Source organism: Xenopus tropicalis, chromosome 4 (assembly GCF_000004195.4).
Source record: "Xenopus tropicalis strain Nigerian chromosome 4, UCB_Xtro_10.0, whole genome shotgun sequence".
Lineage (NCBI taxonomy): Eukaryota > Metazoa > Chordata > Amphibia > Anura > Pipidae > Xenopus > Xenopus tropicalis.
In genome coordinates this window covers 143,091,042-143,112,909 of record NC_030680.2, presented here as the reverse complement: position 1 = coordinate 143,112,909, position 21,868 = coordinate 143,091,042, and the positions used below count along the sequence as shown (strand labels likewise).

At 44.7% G+C, this 21,868-nt stretch overlaps 1 protein-coding gene across 2 annotated transcripts in view; it reads right to left on the bottom strand.

The window, feature by feature from the left end:
- The window catches only part of suclg2 (succinate-CoA ligase, GDP-forming, beta subunit), a 139,213-nt gene that overhangs the window by 5,203 nt on the left and 112,142 nt on the right, over positions 1-21,868 (bottom strand). For both annotated transcript variants that reach the window (XM_012960976.3, NM_001083347.1), the window contains 1 exon segment: positions 6,572-6,692. In XM_012960976.3, the coding sequence (XP_012816430.1) occupies positions 6,572-6,692 (121 nt within the window).

Sequence of the window (21,868 nt, the reverse complement as noted above, 5' to 3'; positions counted from 1 at the left end):
TGCAGGCTGAGTTATACAGGGAACTCTGAGTATCACTCATGTATTATAAGGGATAATGTACCCCCTACTGTAAATGATAAGGATATTAGCAGTCACTGAGGGGTTCTGTGCCCCCCATATAAAGGCACAAGGCTGCAGGCTGAGTTATACAGGGAACTCTGAGTATCACTCATGTATTATAAGGGATAATGTACCCCCTACTGTAAATGATAAGGATATTAGCAGTCACTGAGGGGTTCTGTGCCCCCCATATAAAGGCACAAGGCTGCAGGCTGAGTTATACAGGGAACTCTGAGTATCACTCATGTATTATAAGGGATAATGTACCCCCTACTGTAAATGATAAGGATATTAGCAGTCACTGAGGGGTTCTGTGCCCATATAAAGGCACAAGGCTGCAGGCTGAGTTATACAGGGAACTCTGAGTATCACTCATGTATTATAAGGGATAATGTACCCCCTACTGTATATTACATTTATAATAAAAGCCAGTAAGAAGTTCTGTGATCAATTTTTTGTTTAAATAGCAGAAAACAGCTTCTCTAAAGCCCTAGGAATAGTCTATTGAACACTTGGTATTAAATGTAGAAAAAAAAACAAATCTTAGCTGTTAGGCTGCCTCTTAATAATCCAAGTAAATACACATAATTAGAAAGTTACTGTTTTCAGTGGGTTTAGTAATCCTCTCATCAAGCAGCTTGTAATTATTAAACAGTTTGCAGGAAAGATTTGCTTGCGGAATCCAACTAAATCAGGGATTTGCGTTAAAGTCCCCTGATAGGAACATCTGTAATTCCCTATGAGAGGAGCACAATCCTTCCATATACCCACAAAGATTCATGTAATTATTGCACGAGTTCATCACATAACCTTAGGCGCATAGGGGCCTATGTATTACTCTGTGTAATATGAAATTTGTGGACAAAATGGTGTAAAAAGAGAGTTTAATTGCTTTACGGTTTTTTACACCGTATAATAAATCTGCCCCATGTAGCATATGGAATCTTGTAGCCAGGATCGGACTGGGGTGTGCATGGCCCACCTGGGCTAATACCTCAGGACCCCCCAAACTGCCACAGGCCCCGCCCCAGGGCCCCGTCAACTCCCGCCCCCCCGCCCACTACGCATACATTATACTTATCTTGGGCGCGATTGGGGGAGGGAGATCAGGGGGCAGCACTAGCAGGGATTGGGTCAGCGGGGCCCACCGGGTTCTTTCCTGCCGGCCCAGTCTGACCCTGTTTATACCTATTGAAGTCAGATGTTGCAGAATATGAATTTCTATTTGCCCCTGGTATCTCTATGTAGGAGAGACAGCCCAAATACTCAGGCCCCAGTAGAGGTGGAGCTTAATGGAAAGTAGGAGGAGCATGAAGACTTAAGAGATGGTGAGGGGTAACTGGGTGTTGAGTAGACGGACCGAGCTGCCCTTCTTTTAATCTTTAATTTAACTTTCTCTTTTTTTTGTTTTGAGTTTCTTTTCCCCCATGTCTCATGTTTTTCTTGTTTTCTTCCATTTCACTTATGACTTTCGTCTTATTTCCACCCATTTCCTTTCTCGCCTGAAGGTCCTTGGTCTCTTCTTTCTTCAATTTTGCCCATTCCCGAATGCTTTCCTTCTTCCCCCCCAACCCAATTCCATTCTAAGTCCATCTCTATATCTTCTGTTCTGCCCTTCTCTATCCCTTCTTGTCCAGTGACAGACTAGCCCACCAGGATACCAGGAAAACTCCCGCTGGGCCCAGGTGTCAGTGGGCCCTCTGGCTCCTGCTCATTTGGCCTGTTTCATGGCCATTCCCTATTTCTGAATGGCAACAAAGGGGAAAAATAAATGGAAAGATAGCTGCTAGCATGTAAATAAAAATAATAGGAGAATAAAGATGTTAAATCAGAAAAGTAGGAAAAATATATTTGAGAGTGGGCCCATGGTTTGAGGTTTCTGGTGGCCCTTGGCTTTCCAGTCCGACACTGTTCTTGTCTCACCCTTCCGGTCTTTTGATTGCCCTTTCTCTCTCCAACTTCTTGTAATATTTGCCTCCATCGTTTTTACTTCTGCTCTCCCAGTTGCCCCCTCTGTCTGCCCTACAAACCGTCTACTTCTCTACACGGTCTGGACGTGCAAAGCTAACAATGGCTGCAACTGCAAGAGACACCGAGACCACTGAAATGCTATAACGACTGGAAAAATCTCCCGTTTCCCCCATTTGTGCCGGTAAAGTGAATATTAGACCTTATTCGCTGGGTGTCTGGAAGCAGAGGCTGCTGAGCGTAGTACTTACTGATGCCATACGCACGTATTATATCGGTTTTGCAAAAGTCCAGGTATGTAACTATGTACTCGGCTGCCAGGATTTCTTCTCAACTCCCTCAGCGGTTGCGTTTGAAGAGAAAGACAGCTTTAGGCTAACAAAAGAGGAGCTTCGATATGAAGAGAGAAGCAAAACCTTGGCAGTCGCAGCCGGTAACACAACTACAAGCCTCTGGGCTCTAGAAGCAGACACTTATATACAAATACTGAGCTAACAGCTCGCTGTGTATCCCATATAAATCATTCCCTAAGAGCTTTGACGTGAGGGTCAACTGTACGGGGAACCAACAACACCATAAATGAAGTCATAAATATACATCATATTTACAAATACATTGTTCCGCCAATACAATGCATGTATTATTCCACGTTAAACCTAAAATATCGTCGAACACACAAATTTTATTCAACAATCGAGAAACCTTAGCTACTTCTTCGGGGGGTATTTAGGTAGGCAGACGGCAAAATCATCATCACTGCACAACTCCAGCCATTTAAAACCAGGAAATCTCAATAAATATCTCTAATCTACACCCATTTTCAGCTAGATATTAAAGGAGAGTGGTGGGAGGCAGGCTCTGGGCATGTCTATCGGTTGTCCCGATGCTTGAGGGGCGGCCTTGTATCACCATAATGGACTCTAGTGTCACTGGGTATGGCCACAAATGGCTCAATTATTAGATATTAAATGTTGAGAGGTATTTATAGTTGAAGTATTTAACATATCAACCTTTATTGAAATGAGCACTGCACTTGTCATCTATATATCTGCTCACAGGGTTAATGAATATGGCACTTTAGGCTTTTAAAATAATGCGGCTACTAGTCAACCCTTGCCTCACTATGGGGTCTCACAATACCAATGGCAAGCACCTACACGGGGGGCTATCCACTGAACTTTAGAGAGATTGTGACTCAACTCCATCCCTTTTAAACACTGGTGGTGGTTGGTGGGGGGGAGTCAGGTGATTTCACCCCAGGAAAATACTTTTCCAACGTGGGGGAGGACGGTTTCGAGGTTAAAAATCACGAGAAACTGCATTTTAATTAGGAAAAACCTTTAACCAGAAAAACTTGATCTCGTTAAGTGGCAGAAAACAACTCAATCGCAAGCGAAAATCATATTACATAGTAAGTTGGGTTCATCATGTCCATTCGTTCCAATGAATCTGTAAAAAATGTAACTTCAAAACATTTTTAAAGACCGAGTCGGACTGGGGGGTGCAGGGCCCACCGGGACTGCCGCCCCAGGGGCCCTGCACGTCCCCCTGCCGGCCACGTCCCCCGCACCCCCTCGCTGAGCCTCCCTAACCCCCCACGCCGCAGGGCCCCCACCCGACGTCCTCCCCGGAGTGCATGTAACTTTAATGCGTCAGAGGAGAAACACCGTCGGCCGGGGGAGTTCTGGCAAGGGTCAGGTCTTGGCCGTCGGGGCCTTCTAGGGCCCACCAGGTTTTTTCCCGGCAGCCCAGTCCGACCCTGTTTAAAGATACAGTTGCTTGAAAATAGACCCACTGACTTCTACAGAAGAACAACTGGTTTAACCTGCAACATTTTTCTTTAGATTTGAGGGATTTTCTTTTTCCGATTAATACATTTTGAAAGTTTGAGTTTGTAAAACTTAAAATAAAAAACAACTGAGAGCGCATTTTTGCTGCATTTTCTTAATGTGTTCCATCCCATTGTATCCTATGGGGAACAAAACTGGGATATATTAAAGGAGAATAACATAGAATGTCCTGCTCCTATCAGTTTTGAAATAAGTCTTCATTATTTATTCATTATCGTTTTTTGAAGTATTCGCTTTCGTCTTCTGCATCTTTCCAACTTTCAAATGGGGCTCAGTGATGGTGATGGGCGAAATTTTTCGGCAAGAATGGATTCGCAGTGAGATTCTGCATTTTGCCATTGGCAGATTTACTTGCAAAACTGGCAACAATTTATTGTTGCTCTGCAAACTGTGTTACCTCTTTTGTGACACGGGTGAAAAAATTTGCCTCAGAAAAATTCCCCACGCAACAAAAAATTGTCAGGAATCTTTCAAAAGATTCAAGAATTTCTCGCCAAAAACTATTGCCCTGTGTGCTTACAATTTTATTATTGTTACTTTGTAAGCCATATCTATTTATGAAGAAGAAGGAAAGAAGGAAAGAAGGAAGGAAGGAAGGAAGGAAGGAAGGAAGGAAGGAAGGAAGGAAGGAAGGAGAAATAAGAAAGAAGAAGAAAGAAAGAAGAAGGTAGAAGAAGGAAGAAGTAAGAAGAAAGGAAGGAAGGAAGAAGGAAGGAGGAAGAAGGAAGGAAGAAGAAGGGAGAAGAAGAAGGAAGAAGTAAGAAGAAAGGAAGGAAGAAGGAAGGAGGAAGAAGGAAGGAAGAAGAAGGGAGAAGAAGGAAGGAGGAAGGAAGAAGAAGGGTAGAAGAAGAAGGGAGAAGAAGGAAGAAGAAAGGAAGGAAGAAGAAGGAAGGAAGGAAGAAGAAGGGAGAAGAAAGGAAGGAAGAAGAAGGAAGGGTGAAGAAGGAATGGAGAAGAAGGAAGAAGAAAGGAAGGAAGGAAGAAGAAGGAAGGGAGAAGAAGAAGGAAGAAGAAAGGAAGGAAGGAGGAAGAAGACCCTGTAACAACCAGATAGCTGCTGAAAGTCCCAAACTGGAGGGCTGGCATAGGTGGATCCAGAATGGAGGAAAATAAAACAGACTTTGATTTCAAAAAGAAAGTTTCTAAAATAAATCTCAGATGTAGTGAATGTGACATTTGCTAAGAACGGTTCCTTCACATCTCTCCGCCCTGCCGGCCTCGCTAGGTAAGGGGGGTGCATAGTATCTCGCTGGATCGCTCCAGTCATTAGAAGGTAGGGAGACGCACGATATTCTCTTTGATCTCGCGGAACAGAAATTTCACAAGAACGCTTTGAGAAATAATTTGCCGCTGTGTTTTCCTGACATATTTTGATCGCTTTGTGACAGCAAATTAATGTTCGTTTTGCAAACCCTGATTACGTACGAAAAACGACTAATGTTTTGAGAAACCTTAAAAGCCTTCACGAGGGGTTTATTTTTTAATGAGACAATGAAAGGGATACATTCCACGAGGGGAAAAAAATACCTTTTTTTTCAGGTTTAATGACAGGCGTGAATAGATATTACAATATCTGAAGGAGCACTAATGTCTCTCAGGGCAAACCTTCCTCCCCTCACCAGTTTGCCCCCCAAAATCTGCTCCTTGATGAAAACAAGTCAGTATACCTTTAAAAGAGACCGCCGACTCGGAGCACGTGCAGTTGAAACCGCTCCAGATCAAGCTATGCAAGAAGGGCACTTCCACCCTGCAGCATTCCCTCTGCTAATTCTTAACACATAGCAAAAAGGGGGTCCGGATTTTTGGGGGTAAAGGGGTGTGGTTTCTTGGCTCTCAAGAAATTGGCTTTTTTGTAAAAAACGCATTTTGCATTTGAAATTTTTATAACCCTAAACAGAAATATACTTCTTGCCCCAAACCTAACCAATCATAAGGCACATCTTCAATATCCAACCCAAATAACCTTGGGCTGTTGTACAATTAGGGGCAGATTTATTATGCTGTATAAAAAACGCGACAAAATTCGCCATGCGTCAGCATAAAATCAGCATAATTCGGATGCCGAAGTTCTCAATTTATTTAACTAGATGAATAAATAGGCCCCTTAGTGTTAACTTACTCATAGTTTCCACTTCAGTAGGAGAGGCCACAGGAGACCTTATCTATGGCAGGAAAGTAGTGGTTAAGTATGGGGCTGCCATCAGGGGCCCCATGGTATATTGAGCCCCAAGAGCTTGAAAGTGTGATTCTTGGGTTGCGAAAGGAATAGGGTTCGTGGGACAGTTGTGGTGTTTTGGTGCAATTTGTGTAGATCAGGGACATCGTTGCAGGCATTTTTATCAATGTGGCCCCATTCTACTTGTTGGCAGGGCCCACCCCCAGAAGCCCAGGTGACCAATAAATGTGGCCCTTCTAACTTAGTAGAATGGGTCCCCGTGAATCCTTATGGAGGCCCTGGTTAAAGCATTCAATGACCATAATGCTAGGCAGAAGAAGTCCCCTCGACCCCCAGGGCTCCAAGGGAAATACTACACGCCATCCGTTCAATGTAATATGTCAGAACGACTTTAACCAGCAAGCGGCTCCTTGCATTATATTTCACCCTTCGCAAATCTTTGATTGTTTACACTCTGCTGCAAAACACTTTGCCACTAGCTAAATAAAAGGGAAAAACAGAGACACGTAATGCCTACCTTCCAGTCTGACCACCAAAGGAACCTTTAGTTCCAGCTCTCTGCAGGCCTTCGTTATCCCATTAGCTATAATTGCACAGTTAACAATCCCTCCGAATATGTTGACAAGGATTGCTTCAACCTGGAAAACACAAGGTTTCAACATTAGTTCAGAGAATTATTACATAGAGACGTCTAACCGTTTAAAGCTCAAGAACTATACTCTGGAAATGGGTGGGAGGATAAAAAGGGATGCTTAAAAATAGCTTGAAAGCAACCTTTCAACAATGGAGATCTGACACACAAGATTTGCTGCTTCCCCGGGGATGATACAGAACTCTATGAAAAAATATATACATATTAAAACCCTCTTTGTCTGTATTTTCTTGTTTATGAGAAGATGGCCTCTTTTAGGCACTAGATGTTGTAGTCAGGTCTCCATTTTCAGGCTATGGACTCCCACATGTCTGATTACCACTGGTACCTATGCTGTTTTAAAGTGGACACTTTGGTTTTAAGCAGCTGTCAGTTTGCATAGTAAGGACTGCCCAGATTTCAAGGTTGAATGGAAATAGTCAGACTTGCAATACTGAGCTTGTCCGGTAGAGTTCGACTACAGATTATTGCTATTTTAGGAATGCTGTTTCGCCATGTGGAATCTTTGTTTGTGAATTTTTGGTTCAATATGAAAGTTCTGCAATTGACCTTTATGATGCACATCTGGGGGCAATAAGGTTCTAGAATAAGGAGGGCCACCAGGACTCTAATGCCACTATCAACCAGCAAATAAGACAATGAGCCTCTTGGGGTGCAACCATACTTGACAAGTTTGCATTACTAGACAGAGGGGTTAGAGTTGCGATCCCCAAACATCACCTTTGATGTGGCTCTCTGTGGCCTAAAAGTAGGTGCCATTTTTACATTTCTGGCTTGGAGACAAGTTTTGGAAGCCCAGAGACACAGTTTTACTCCAAGCAGAGCCTCCTGCAGGCCAGCAGTCCCCAAATAGCCAATCACAGTCCATATTTGGCATCCCCAAATAATTTTCTTCATGCTTGTGTGGCTCCCCAACACTTTTGGTGTGGCTCACAGGTAAAAAAAAAAAAAAAAAATGGTAGTCAATATTTTGCTGCTCCCACAGGCAGTTTATAAAGGCCTTTCTCTGGCCAAGGTTTCTAGTTATACGTCTGCACCATCCAATTAAGGTGGCCAGATAAGTGAAGATCCGCTCGCTTGGCGAGGTCACCAAGCGAGCGGATCTTCTCCCGATATCCCCACCTATGGGTAGGCAATATGGGGAGAATTTAGGCTAATTTGAATTAGAGCGCCAGAATAGGCGCAGTCGATTTGGGGGCCGCATCAATGAGCCGATGCGGTCTCCGATCCGACTAGATTTTCTAACCTGCCCGATCGAGATCTGCTCGTTTTCAGGCCAGTTATCGGTCAGGCAGGCCCGTCGGTAGTGCCCATACACAGGCTGATTAGCTGCCGAATCGGTCTAAGGGACTGATATCGGAAGCTACAATCGGCCCGTGTATGGGCACCTTTATGTGTGTATAGAGCATCAGCTCTCGGCATGTTTTCATTTAGTGACTGGAGTGTCACAGTCAGCGGTTGCTCCAGGGACCAGAGGTTGCCATCTTGCTTTCATGACAATGACATATAAACACACGCCATGCATCAGCGCTTAATGATTAACTATGAAATGAGACTGCCCCGTGGATAGCGCGGTCGTAATCTCGCACTTGGGATGACAACTCTATTATTGCAGCATAATCATTTACAGGACCATATCAAATGAACAACCGCCATGTATTATTTTTGACATTTATAACTCTGAAATGTGTTTGTACTTCATAGAAGCTTCATAAAAATGTATAATAAACGTGTTCCATCAGGCAGCAGATTAAACCTATTCAACCTACGAGGCAAAGCGTACAGAGAAGACGCAATATGTAAAAAAAAAAAACAACGGCCACCGACATTCAGTTATGTTGCAGGGATCAGTAACTTCTAGCACATAACACGCCAGGTTGTGCCCAAACTCCGCCTACTTTGCCAGTGAGCCATGTTGGTTTTAGGTCTGCAATTCTCTGATCCAATTAAAGAACAGCTGTGACCTGACTACAAGGTGGATCAGGCTGGGCATAAATTACCCATGAGTAGATTGGAGGCCAGTAGGTCTAAACGTCCCTTTTTTAAAATATTGAAATGTCTAACGGATACTTCACTGCTGTTAAATTAAAGCAGGGGTGGCCAAGATGTCGATCGCGGTCCACCAGTTGATCCCCCGTGGATTTCTGGTGGACCGCGATGTGTCGCATACGTACGCATTTCACGCCGCACTTCCGCATCCCCAGTCATCGGTCGATCACCGATGACAAAGGTCTGGCCACCCCTGACTCAAAGTCTAAAGAAGTTCACACATAGGCCAACTGTTTTCTTTACTGTATAATGGTGCCCATACTCGGGCCAATTGTAGCTGCCGATATTGGTCCCATAGACAGATTCGACAGCTAATCAGCCCATGTATGGGCACTACCAACAGGCCTGCCCGACAGACATCTGGCCTGAATTCGGGCAAATATCGATCGGGCAGGTTAAAAAATCTAGTTGATCAGGGACCGCATTGGCTCGTTGATGTCGTCCCCAAACCGACTGCGCTTATTACCAGCATTCTAATTGGATCGTTTGGCCTCAGGGCCAAACAATCGAATCAGCCCGAATTCGCCCGATATCGCCCACCCGTAGGTGGGGATATCGGAAGAAGATCCACTCGCTTGGCAACCTCAACAAGCGAGCGGATCTTAATGTGTATGGGGACTGCAATCCAACTGTAACTTCTGTGAAGACAGAAGGCCCAAATGTCACGGAGTAAGATGGAAATCAATTAACCTGCCCTACCAAATCTGTGTGTTAATTGTCCTTCAATGCCTTTAATGTGGCCATACATGGGTTGATCCTGTACAGGGTCTAACCCAGAGACTCCAACCTTTTTTTTTTTTTTTTTTTTTTTTAACCGTGAGCAATAGTTCAATAAAAAAAAAAGCTGGGGAGCAACACAAGCACAAAAACTTTTCTAGTAGATGATCAATAAGGACTCAGATTGGTTAATTAGTAGCCCAATGGGGACTGGCAGACTACTTGAGTCTCTGTTTAACAGTAAACATGGTCTTTATTCATCCAAACTTGCCCCCAAGTCAGGAATTCAAAAATAACTCCCTGGTTTGGGGGCACTGAGAGCAACACTCAAGGGGTTGGGGAGCAACATGTTGCCCCTGAGCCACTGGTTGGGGATCACTGGTCTAACCCAGCGTTTTTCAACCGCTGTTCCGCGGCACACTAGTGTGCCGCGAGATGTTGCCTGGTGTGCCGTAGGCAGGGCCGCAATTTTTACTTTCAAAGGGGGCCCGGCGATGCTACAGTTTTTCTTAGTAGCTCGGGCCCCCTTTAATAAAAAATCCGGGCTGTAGTAAAATGCTGCTGGGCACCAATGTATTAGGGGGGGCCACGGGGCACACTGACTTATGGGGGCACTGCTGCTGGGCACCAATGTACTAGGGGGGCACTGCTCTTGGCACCAATGTACTAGGGGGGCACTGCTCTTGGCACCAATGTACTGGGGGGCACTTCTGCTGGGCACCAATGTACTAGGGGGGCACTGCTCTTGGCACCAATGTACTAGGGGGGCACTGCTGCTGGGCACCAATGTACTAGGGGGCACTGCTCTTGGCACCAATGTACTAGGGGGGCACTGCTGCTGGGCACCAATGTACTAGGGGGGCACTGCTGCTGGGCACCAATGTACTAGGGGGCACTGCTCTTGGCACCAATGTACTAGGGGGGCACTGCTGCTGGGCACCAATGTACTAGGGGGCACTGCTCTTGGCACCAATGTACTAGGGGGGCACTGCTGCTGGGCACCAATGTACTAGGGGGGCACAGCTCTTGGCACCAATGTACTAGGGGGGCACTGCTGCTGGGCACTAGTGTACTAGGGGGGCACTGCTGCTGGGCACAGAGTTAAATTTTTTAACATTTTCTAATGGTGGTGTGATTCGTGATTTTTTTCATGAAACAAGTGTGCCTTTGCCCAAAAAAGGTTGAAAAACACTGGTCTAACCAATCAGCCCTTTGGCTGAAAGGAACAAATGGCCACTTTTGTATTGTAAAAAGGAGCTTCCAATGACCCATGCACTGGTCATGATTTTATCAGTATGTGGTTTATGTGGAGCTCAAGAGACAGGGGGCTACAGCTACACACGCCTGCTTTATAACAAGGGTGTAATTACTGGTTTATTAGCAAATTCCCCGGCATCTAAATCATTTGGGAAAACAAAGGTGACAGGGGGGCCTTACAATAAGGCACTCTGTGGTACGTGACTTTACAGCTTTATCAGTGGGAATTTACATACACATCTGTGCGCGGTGATAGCTGTGGTATTTGCAGGAAACTGTACAATGGAAACCCAAATATCTGCAACTGTCACCTGTGCCATTACTGCCTAATGTATGGGAGGAAAATGGTCCCTTTATCCCCGTTTATGGCATCACTGTCACAAAAGCTCCTTTAATCAACAGCCCGGACAGGTTGTTTGATGCCAGACGTTACAGCCCCCACGATGTGTTTTTTCTCCTCCATTCCCAGGGCATTTGACAGGAAGATGCGGCTCCTTTTGTTTATAATTTAAGTGCCGGATTTAACATTCCGGATGATTTATTTTGCCGTTGGGATGAAACCAGTGCAGATAGAGTTTGCTGGGATTGTGCTGGGATTGTGCGGATAATTAGCTTGGTGGAAGCCAGCTCCGGAGATAACAGCAGCTCCATCTAAGTGCAGTTTTTAACCTGTGCATTATTAAACATCTATCCGCAGCCGTGACGCTGCGGCCTTCGCTGTTGGCACGGCCATGCATTATTAAAGTTACTTCTAAATGTTTAGACAATGTCAGTCAATTAGTTGTGTGGGATACCTTGGAAAGCATGGTGAGGGGGTTAGAGAAGAAGCACAAGGGAGAAGCCCAACAGGTGCATCCTCAACGCTTAAACATAGAGACTTGTCAGAAGTCTGATTAAAGAGGATACTGGGAGTTTGGCAAAACTGACGTGCTCTGTAGGTTATCCGACAGCATGATTTGTTTTCATTTTGGGTCTGACATCTTTCTTGACGGGAGAGAAAATATTTGGCTTGACAGGATGCCTAGAGCCGGACAGAATTGCTCTTCTATGTTACTTAATGGTATAGCTGACTCCAACAGTTATGGATTTGTTTATGGCTACAATAAACAGAGACATGCCCTTTCCTACAAAGCCATGACAGGTGGATAGGATCGCCGAGGTAGTCTGCCTCGTTTGGTAAGCATACCTATAGGTAGATCTTGGTGTGTCCTGGCTCAGGGTGTATTTATCAGAGACAAGAGAGATCATGGCTTAGTGTGGCAGGAAATAGTGCTATCTATGAAGATTATATGTATATTCACGAGATACCCATGGACTACACTGCATAAACGTTGTTGGTCCTGGGAGGGCACAAGAATAGGAGATACATGGATGGAGTTTTTCCTATGGTCGAGTGGCATCGAGGAACACTATCAAGGCACAGTATAGCCCCAGAGGGGGCCTCAAGAGACATAAATGTGTGATGAAAAGGTTGGGGCTTGTAGAAGAGTGGATGGGGTTTGGAAGGAAAATGGAAGGGGATCGGGGGAGCTGTCATGCATTCAACTGGTTTTGTTTTATCATTGGGGCACCATTGTATACATTGGCATGGCCCTTTGCCCAAGAACCCGGTAGGTTAGAATAACTGGGCCTCCTTGACCTGCAAGGTCCATCACAGTTGCCTTATTCATTCATAAAACTGAAACAGCATTTGTCTAGTCAGCAGCATAGATAAGGAGCAGCCTTTAGGTTAGACCCAGTTTATCACCAACGATGAGTAGAACTTTACTGAGAAGATCACCGGTCATTTAGGACTTCTTTTTATTTGTAGATATAAAAGGGTCAAATCTACAGAAGCAGCTTCCTGCTGAAGAAAGAATGAGACAAACAGTTGCCAGGCTGTTCCAAAGGGGAATCGGAGGTAACTTCAGGCAACGACTTGCTCTCAGGTGCGATATTAACGTGGGGACATCTGCCTCAAGGTCACCATTAGGCACCAAATCAGTTTAGGGACGCGGGGTTTCCCCACAGATGACACTTTAGCGCATAAAAACAACACAGTGTAGCGACGAGTCGATTAGTTCTACCCAGGCGACCAAGCGAGAGAAATGGGAGAACTTGCAAATCATTTGAATTCTCTATTGGGTTGCTACAGTTGCGAATTACATAACAGTTCTCCCTTTGTGCTGAACGGAGGCAAGCGGAACCATTTCATTTTGCAGAACAGAAACGCACAAAACAAATGATATGCAAAATGCTGTTTTGTAAACACTAAAATTACCCAGAGGGAGCTTCGTTTGGTTTGTTTTGTGGAAAACAGATGGCAAACAGTTTCATCCGAGGCTGGAGTTAGCTAGGGCCCCGAGGCAATGCAGGAAGTCTGGGGCCCCAATCAGAGGGGGGAAATAATACAAATTAGGGGTGTACAAATGAATATCCGCTAGATCTTGTTAAGCTACAACAGCCAGAGCCTTGGAGCCGTCAGTGGCATGCCAGGAGTTGTAGACAACTAAAAACCTATAGGTTGAATTAAATATTAGGCATATGTTACATTTTATAACCAGTACTTTCAGCCAAAAGGCACTTCCACTCACTCCCGCACCTATTAAATCATATCTACAATACCTTCAAGTCATTAGTGGAAGCGCTATAAAGGATTAGTGAGTGTGTTTATATTTTGTGTTTATATTTACTATTTAATATTTATTGGGATTGGCTACTTCATCCATACCCAGAAATACCAGCAGAGGTGGCACATCATCATACAACATTTATGACAGTTTCTGCTTTGTGGAACAGTTTGGAGAAGGCTCTTTCTTGTTGCAGCAAAATAATGTTCCTCAGAACAAAGCCAGGTCCCTATAGAATGGGTTTGCTGGGGTGGGAGCGAGAGAAACAGACTGGACAGAGCCCTGACCTCAACCCAACTGAACCCCTGTGGCATGAACTGTAAAGCCAACTGCAAGTCTGCTCCTAATCACCAACAGCAGTGCCCAATGCCCAATGTAACCTCTTGCATATAAATGTAGGCAAATCCTACCAGCAATATTTCAACATCTAGTGGAGCCTTCCAAGAAGCGTACACAGGACCAACTTCAAATTAATACCCAAACCAGACTCTAAAGGTGGCCATACATGTTGCCAAGCGAGCGGAACATTTCCCGATATCCCCACCTACGGGTGGGCAATATTGGGAGAATTTAGGCTAATTCGGTCATTTGGCCCTGGACGACGGTAATGGGCGCAGTTGGTTTGGGGACCACATCAACGAGCTGATGTGGTCCCCGATCCGGCTGAATTTTTTAACCTGCCCGATCGATATCTGCCCGATTTCAGGCCCGTTGTTAGTGCCCATACACGGCCAGATAAGCTGCCGAATCGGTCTAAGGGACTAATATCGCCAGCTACAATCGGCCCGTGTATGGGGACCTTAAGCTGTTGCTGCCCAACCCACACCCAAAGTCACCTTGGTATTCTACAAACTCATTATTGAAGTCTAATATTCTCTTTTTTTTTTACGCTAAGGAGAACCAGCTCACAAACGCATTTGGTTGCATCTTCTCATCAAAAGCAAAAAGAAAGCAACGGCAATTTTTTAATGTAAAGTATTCCGTTATAGCCTGTTGTCTCAGAACTGGTCATCTTCTGCAGAGAGCGAGCTTCAATGGCTCACCTTCAACAGAATGCACACATTGACAGCTCGTGCTCAACCAAGGCCAGAGCCGCTAACCCTTTACCAGGACCGTACCGTAACTCTTCTATTAATTACATTTCGCCTTTACGCTGCTTCTGCAGAGAGAGATTCCAAGAGAGGAAACATAATTCCTTGTAATTAAACTTTGCACTGTCTGTACAAGTAAAATTTAGGAAGAGAAAAAACGCTTGGTTTCCCATTCATCACATCCAAGGAATAAGCAGATTAATCAACTTGACGGGAAACTATCAGGGAGTCAGCGTAACCCCAACATCATGGGTCAGAAATTAGTTTTTTGTAAAAGATGTTATATCTTTGTTGGTTTTTGTTGAATGTCTCCTCAACAATTCCACAGTTGGTCAATATAAGGCAGCTTTCTAGTGGTCTGGTCATTCTTGCTTATAAACCATCTGCAGCCTGGTAAGCAAGCCTTTATGGTGGACTGGGGAGTAACTAGGTGTGGTCAGGGTAAACCAGGGGCATGGTCTAAACCATATCCTTTGCTTTTGCAAATATGGTCTATAGTAACATACCTCCCAACTGTCCCAAGTCCCAATAAAATGATGTTATTGAGCACTGTTGTAATTAAAGAGGAAGCAGTTATGGGATGGCCTAGACCACCCCCCCCCCCCCAAGCTTTCTTACTGGTGAGACACAGTCAAATGTAAAAAGATTTGGAGAGCAACACAAGCACCATAAAAGATCATGGAGGAGCCAAATAAGGGCTGTGATTGGCTATTAGGGAACCTCTATGCACCCTATCAGCTTACAGGGGCTTTATTTGGTAGGAAATCTTGTTTTTATTCAACCAAAACTTGCCCCCAAGTCAGGAATTCAAAAATAACTCCCTGGTTTGGGGGCACTAAGAGCAACATCCAAGGGGTTGGGGAGCAACATGTTGCCCCTGAGCCACTGGTTGGGGATCACTGGCCTAGACTGTAGCCACTCTGTTACCTTATATAGACAAGAAGACTCCAAGCGCACCAGACAAGGGGACGTTCACTCAAAACTCTGTCTTTAGTAATCCATTAAAATCAACTCGCCTTAGGAGTCTTCTTGTCTATATATACGATTTTGCCTTCCCCAGCTACGGGTTGGGGGCTCTAAGCACCTGGACCACTTCTGGACAACAGTGAGCTGTTCTTTTTCATTCTGATTTGAGCTGAATTGACTGCTTTGGGATTTTGGATGAGATCCATTAGGAGATAGGCTTGGGGTATATTCCCCCGGGGTCTCTAATGTATATTTGGTACGAATTGGCTTAATTAACCCATCATTTAAGGCTCTTCTTTATCCATTCATTTATGTATTAGTTAGATCTTCTTTTGGTTAATTCCATTTGAGTTTATCACTCTCTTACCTTGACACAAGCTGGCAGGGACATAAGCATATGGCAGTGGGGGTTTGGGGGAAGGTTGGCTGTGCGGCTGGGCCCCTCTGAAGATTATTCTGGGTGGGGGGGTGCCTTATAGTTACAGCACTGTATTAAAAAATAATCTCTGGCTAGTTTTAAGCAAGGTAACATCAGAAAAGTTTACACCTTTGCTCAACAATTTTCTGCTGAATGTGGGAGGTCAGCTGACATGACCAGCAGATGGCACCATTAATACAAAAAAACTGCAAAAGTGCTCAGAAGAGTGGTTTAAATTCATTTGTTTTGACTGTTGTCATTGCCTTTTAACCCAAATATGCACTGTGATCCATGGAATTTGGGGTGAAATGTTTTGCTCTTGAGAAGATACTTCAAGCTGAATTGTAATCGTGCCATTCAATCCAAACAACTGGCAAAGGCAATTAGCTGCCGCCTATATAATTGATGACTTTATTTAAAAAAAAAAAAAAAGTCCTGTTTAATTAGAGAGAAGCCTAAAAGGATTAAATCAATAAGAAAGTGAATCAGGTGGAGAATTCAATCTCGGGTTTTATTGTAACCGTATAAACAGAGCGGCCGATAGGCTCACACCTCGCGGTGATTCATTGAGGAGCGTCGGACTTTATGGTAACATTGTTTAGATTCGCTCCCCTCGGCCGGCTCCTTCTTTATAAATCACGGTTAAATGGCCATGTTTGGAGGTTGCTCTACGTTGGACAGAGGCAAACAGCAAACAGGGATTAAGGAGTTTTTTGGCAGAGGCGAAACCAGGGGAAGGAAAAAACCACATACACAGCATTTCCGAGACATTAACATTTACTAGAGAGCAGCATAAAATCGGATTTTATTAAAAGTTCATTCCAAAAATACTAAAACCTCCAGCTCCAACACAACATTGGCTAATGGAGACGTTAACTGGAACATTTAGGTAAAACACACGCCGTTAAGATTTTATTGCCCTACATCAACGCAGTAATGGTTAGTTAGGGTCAGGCGGAAATAGGCGGCCTGCTTCGGAACCGGTAAGCAGCTCGGGTTTAATTGCTGCCTCAACACTAATTAGGCATCCTAGCGGTAACCCTTAATGAGTTATGTATATAGAATTTCCTCTTAAGGGTCTTCACAGTGAAGGCTACTTGTCCATTAATAAAGGAGAACAGCATAACTCGTGTTTATTATACCAGGGCAGGAAGAATATAACCTGCGCTAAGCCTAGCGCTCAAACACCGCTGCAAAAATGGGTTCCACAAGGAGTAGGTGGTCTAGAATGTAATTTGTATGGCAAATAATCCAATCGGTTGATATATCTTTGTGTCTATAAGGCAGGGGTCCTTAAACTTCTGAACCAAGGGGCCGTATCAAGGGCCCCACAGACTGTTGGGGGGCCGGACCGCCATCAACAGCACCCCCCCCCCTCGGCGGCAAAATGTGGCCCAAACTGGTCGCATTTCCCCCCAACCCCTCCCCCCTGGCGCTCCCTTCGTTCCCGCTGAGTCCTACCTGCCATCCGTCCTCCCTCTCAGCTCCCCATTTCCGCTCCCCGATGAGTCCTCTCTCTCTGCTGCCAGGGGTGAGGACGCAGTGGGAGGCCGGGTAAATTCCCCTGGGGTCCTGCGGGCTGTAGTTTGAGGACCACTGCTATAAGGCCTCTCTATGATCCAATGATAGCTCCAACAAAATCACCCTTCATTTCAGACTACTTGAACCAGTGATCGAGTAGATCAACACTATCTGGCCATACATGATAAACCTTCATGTGGTCATTGCCTGGATAACCTTAAAGTTGCCTAGAAAATGGTTCTCAGAATTAAGGTGGACATACACTATAAGATCCACTTGTTTAGCGAGCTGAGAATGATTGGTGGCTCCATGAAGTGCTTCAATGTCTCCATCTACATCTAGAATCCTGAGTGAATCACAATATATGATCTTAGAAGATATCAGGTGGATATGTTCTCAAATAAACACAAGAAGCACGTCACCAATAGTCATTGATGGGACAGAGACAAAAAAATTGTGTCAAAAACGGATTCCAAGCATCAGAGCTGTACAAAGACCTTACACCTGTCCTTACTTTAGCAGGACAGTCCCAGACCTGAACATGGTTGGGTTAATGGAAAGAACCCTAAAACTCTATTCCAGAGGTTCTCAACCTGTGCGCCGGGACCCCTTTGGGTTTCACAGGGGGTCGCCTAAGACCATGGGAAAACACATATTTCCGATGGTCTTAGGAATAATTTCATGGTTGGGGGTCACCACAACATGAGGAACTGTATTAGGAAGGTTGAGAACCACTGCTCCATTCAATACATATTAATGCTTTGCTTTAATGGCAGCTTCGAGCAAGAGCAATGCCTCCGAGGTCTCGTTGCGTTTGCATGGGCCTGCACCGTGGGTATAAATAACTGTATAATGTGTAGCAGCATTTCATCATCATTAGTCTGCAAATTAATATGAGGGCTATTTGCAAAGCCTCTCTCCTCGGAGCCCATTTATAAATCTATAAAAGGGACGTCTAGATGTCTGCTCTTCTCCCACTCCAGTCTACTGGGTATCCTCTGGATTCAGCCCACCGACGCAAAAAGGTTAAATGTAATGGCTGGGATCTTACCGTTAGGAGAAAACAGACAAATCTATAAAGCTTTACAGCTTCATCCATTTTATTGTAAAATAACTTGGCTCGGGCAGATAATACGGGAAGGCACTGCTGTTTATGGGACAAATCAGATTTATGGGCACAGTTGGCACCACTTTCTACAGTCACATGATTCCCTGGTACAGAACATTCAGGTTAAAGAGCACCTTACAGCAACGTACAAATAATGTATATTTACACCCAAACAGCATGTGTAGTTAATTAGATTAGTGCTGGACAAACCAATATGGTTCTCTCTCTAGTTGTCCATCGCTATGTACAGCAAAAAGCAAGCAATGATCTCAATTACCTTGGTTACATATGTGCGTATAAGGGTGAAGACACACAGAGCTACTAGTAGCAGCTACTTGTCACGGCTACTAAGATAGACAGTGCTGATCATTTACTGATAACAGTCTCTACATGTGTTTTAGCAGAACCATTGGCCTGGGACAGAAAAGGCTGGGAAGAGAATCCTGATGAAGGGAGGTCTATACCCAATGAAAAGCTGATCCTATATCAATCTCTCTCATGTCTGGTCAAACATGCAGGTGATATTGCACCAGCTAATAATATTGCTAAAGCTGGGAGTAGTCACATTCAGTTTTATTCACCCTAAAGAGTCCACCATTTTGTAACATTGCTTAGGCTGGACTCAAGCTGCAGCCTGAAGCTTCCTCCACCCATCACAGTTGGATCGGATGGAGCCTCAAACAATATCCACAGACTGCGACTTTGATCCAGTTTATGACAATGACTGATGAGGTCTTGATTAAGGATAATCCACAATAGCATGTATGGGGCCTTCCTCTCAAAATCCCACCCAATCAGATCTGAGGAACTGTTTGACCATATGAGAATCTGGAGACAACACACTATAATGGTTTGTAGATTGTAAGCTCTTTTGGGCAGGGCCCTCTTCACCTCTTGTATCAGTTATTGGTTGCTTTATATGTTACTCTGTATGTCCAATGTATGTAACCCACTTATTGTACAGCGCTGCGGGATATGTTGGCGCTTTATAAATAAATGATAATAATAATAATAATGGTTGGATGAGTCTCTCCCCCATCACCTTGATATTGTAACTGATCTCACAGCGTTCTCTCTCTCCAATCCCCATCCAGCCTGGCACCGAGTTTATATCTTTATTTTCCTTCTATTAAACTGTGAGCCAAACTCCGCTGCCTCTCACTGCACAATTCAATTAATTCTGGCAGCACAGAGTAAAATCAATGGATCTTCCTTTAGGTTTTATTGTGAAAGAGAACTGAATACAGGAGCAAACAGATACGCCGGAGAGGCGGATGGCTCGGTCGGGACGCTGGGAGCTGTAGTTTGCAGTACCAAGATGGCGGATAATCTGCAAGGGGCAAGGCCAGCTACCATGATCATCTGCCCACAGCCCCCATTACTTGTGGAAGGGCCTCTGGGGCCACATTACTTCAAATATTAATGTCCAACATACGGCCCATTAGTGGTTGCTTGAATACAACCAATGGAGGAATGGATTATACTCATGCCATGTACAGTCAATGTAAGATTTATTGTCAGGGTCAGACTGGGCCGGCAACTGGGGTGGGGGGTCCCCTAGTCCGACCCCGATGATTACAACAGACTCTTGGTCTTTGCCTGGACCTCACAGCATTGATCTTTCTGGTGCCATGTCCAGCAAAGGGGTCTTGGTGACCCTAAATATTGATTATGCCTTGAAAATGCCATAAAGTAGAGCTCAACTCCCAGTGTGTGAAATGTATTACTGAGTCGGCCTAGCACAAGAACTCCATAGCTCTCTATACTCTCGGCTGAAAAAGAGCAAAGAAATCAGGCAGCATAGGGATTCCCCTTAGTGCTGGGCGGTATACCGGTATATACCGAACACCGTTTTTTTTAAAAAAGATGATAAAAAATTTTAACTTACCGGCATACCGGTGTGGGCGCCTCCTGGCAATTTTTCTTACTATTTCCGGGTTGTGCGCGCTGACGTTACGTGCGCGCTGACGTCACGCGCACGCTGACGTCACTCGCGCAACCCGGAAATAGTAAGAAAAATTGCCAGGAGGCTCTGTGAGCTGTCGGGGGTGCCTGCGGCTGCCTGGCCCGTAAGGTTTATTTATGTGAAGGGGATGGGGGGGTGTTTGGGGTTGGGGGGGGGGGTGTTTGGGGTTGGGGGGGGGGTGTTTGGGGTGGTCACCTAATCATGCATGGGGAAAAAAAAAATACCGTCAAATACCGTGATACCGATATAATAAAAAAAATACCGTGATATAAATTTTTGGTCATACCGCCCAGCACTAATTCCCCTGTACTAAGCACAATTCAGCAGGAACAGCCCCCTAAGTTTGCTCATAGCCTGTACAGAGAGATACCATAAAACTATGGCACATAGGGATTCCCCTGTACTAAGCACAATTCAGCAGGAACAGCCCCCTAAGTTTGCTCATAGCCTGTACAGAGAGATACCATAAAACTATGGCACATAGGGATTCCCCCGTACTAAGCACAATTCAGCAGGAACAGCCCCCTAAGTTTGCTCATAGCCTGTACAGAGAGATACCATAAAACTATGGCAGCATAGGGATTCCCCTGTACTAAGCACAATTCAGCAGGAACAGCCCCCTAAGTTAGCTCATAGCCTGTACAGAGAGATACCATAAAACTATGGCACATAGGGATTCCCCTGTACTAAGCACAATTCAGCAGGAACAGCCCCCTAAGTTAGCTCATAGCCTGTACAGAGAGATACCATAAAACTATGGCAGCATAGGGATCCCCCTGTACTAAGCACAATTCAGCAGGAACAGCCCCCTAAGTTTGCTCATAGCCTGTACAGAGAGATACCATAAAACTATGGCACATAGGGATCCCCCTGTACTAAGCACAATTCAGCAGGAACAGCCCCCTAAGTTTGCTCATAGCCTGTACAGAGAGATACCATAAAACTATGGCAGCATAGGGATTCCCCTGTACTAAGCACAATTCAGCAGGAACAGCCCCCTACATTTGCTCATAGCCTGTACAGAGAGATACCATAAAACTATGGCACATAGGGATTCCCCTGTACTAAGCACAATTCAGCAGGAACAGCCGCCAAGTTGGCCATATACAGAAATGCCATAAAATCATGGCACAGTATTAAGGACAGTTCAACTATATACATAGGAAATAGGGAGAATTACAATTTTACCAGCACTTATATGATTATAATAAATCTGTGATACCTGCTCCGGCCTTAGCAGCTCAGACTAATAAAAGTTAATCTGCCCCTCAGACTACTAAAAAGTAGACTGGATTCATTCGGGACTTTAGTTGCCCTTTAATTACTGAGAATAGCATAGCAACCTCCATATCATAAGTAGTAACACTCATACATTCTATTCAAGGAAAGAGCATGGCGTGGTTGCTACCGGCATCTCCCTTATGAGCAAATCAAAATATTTTTTCTCCACTGAAAACCTT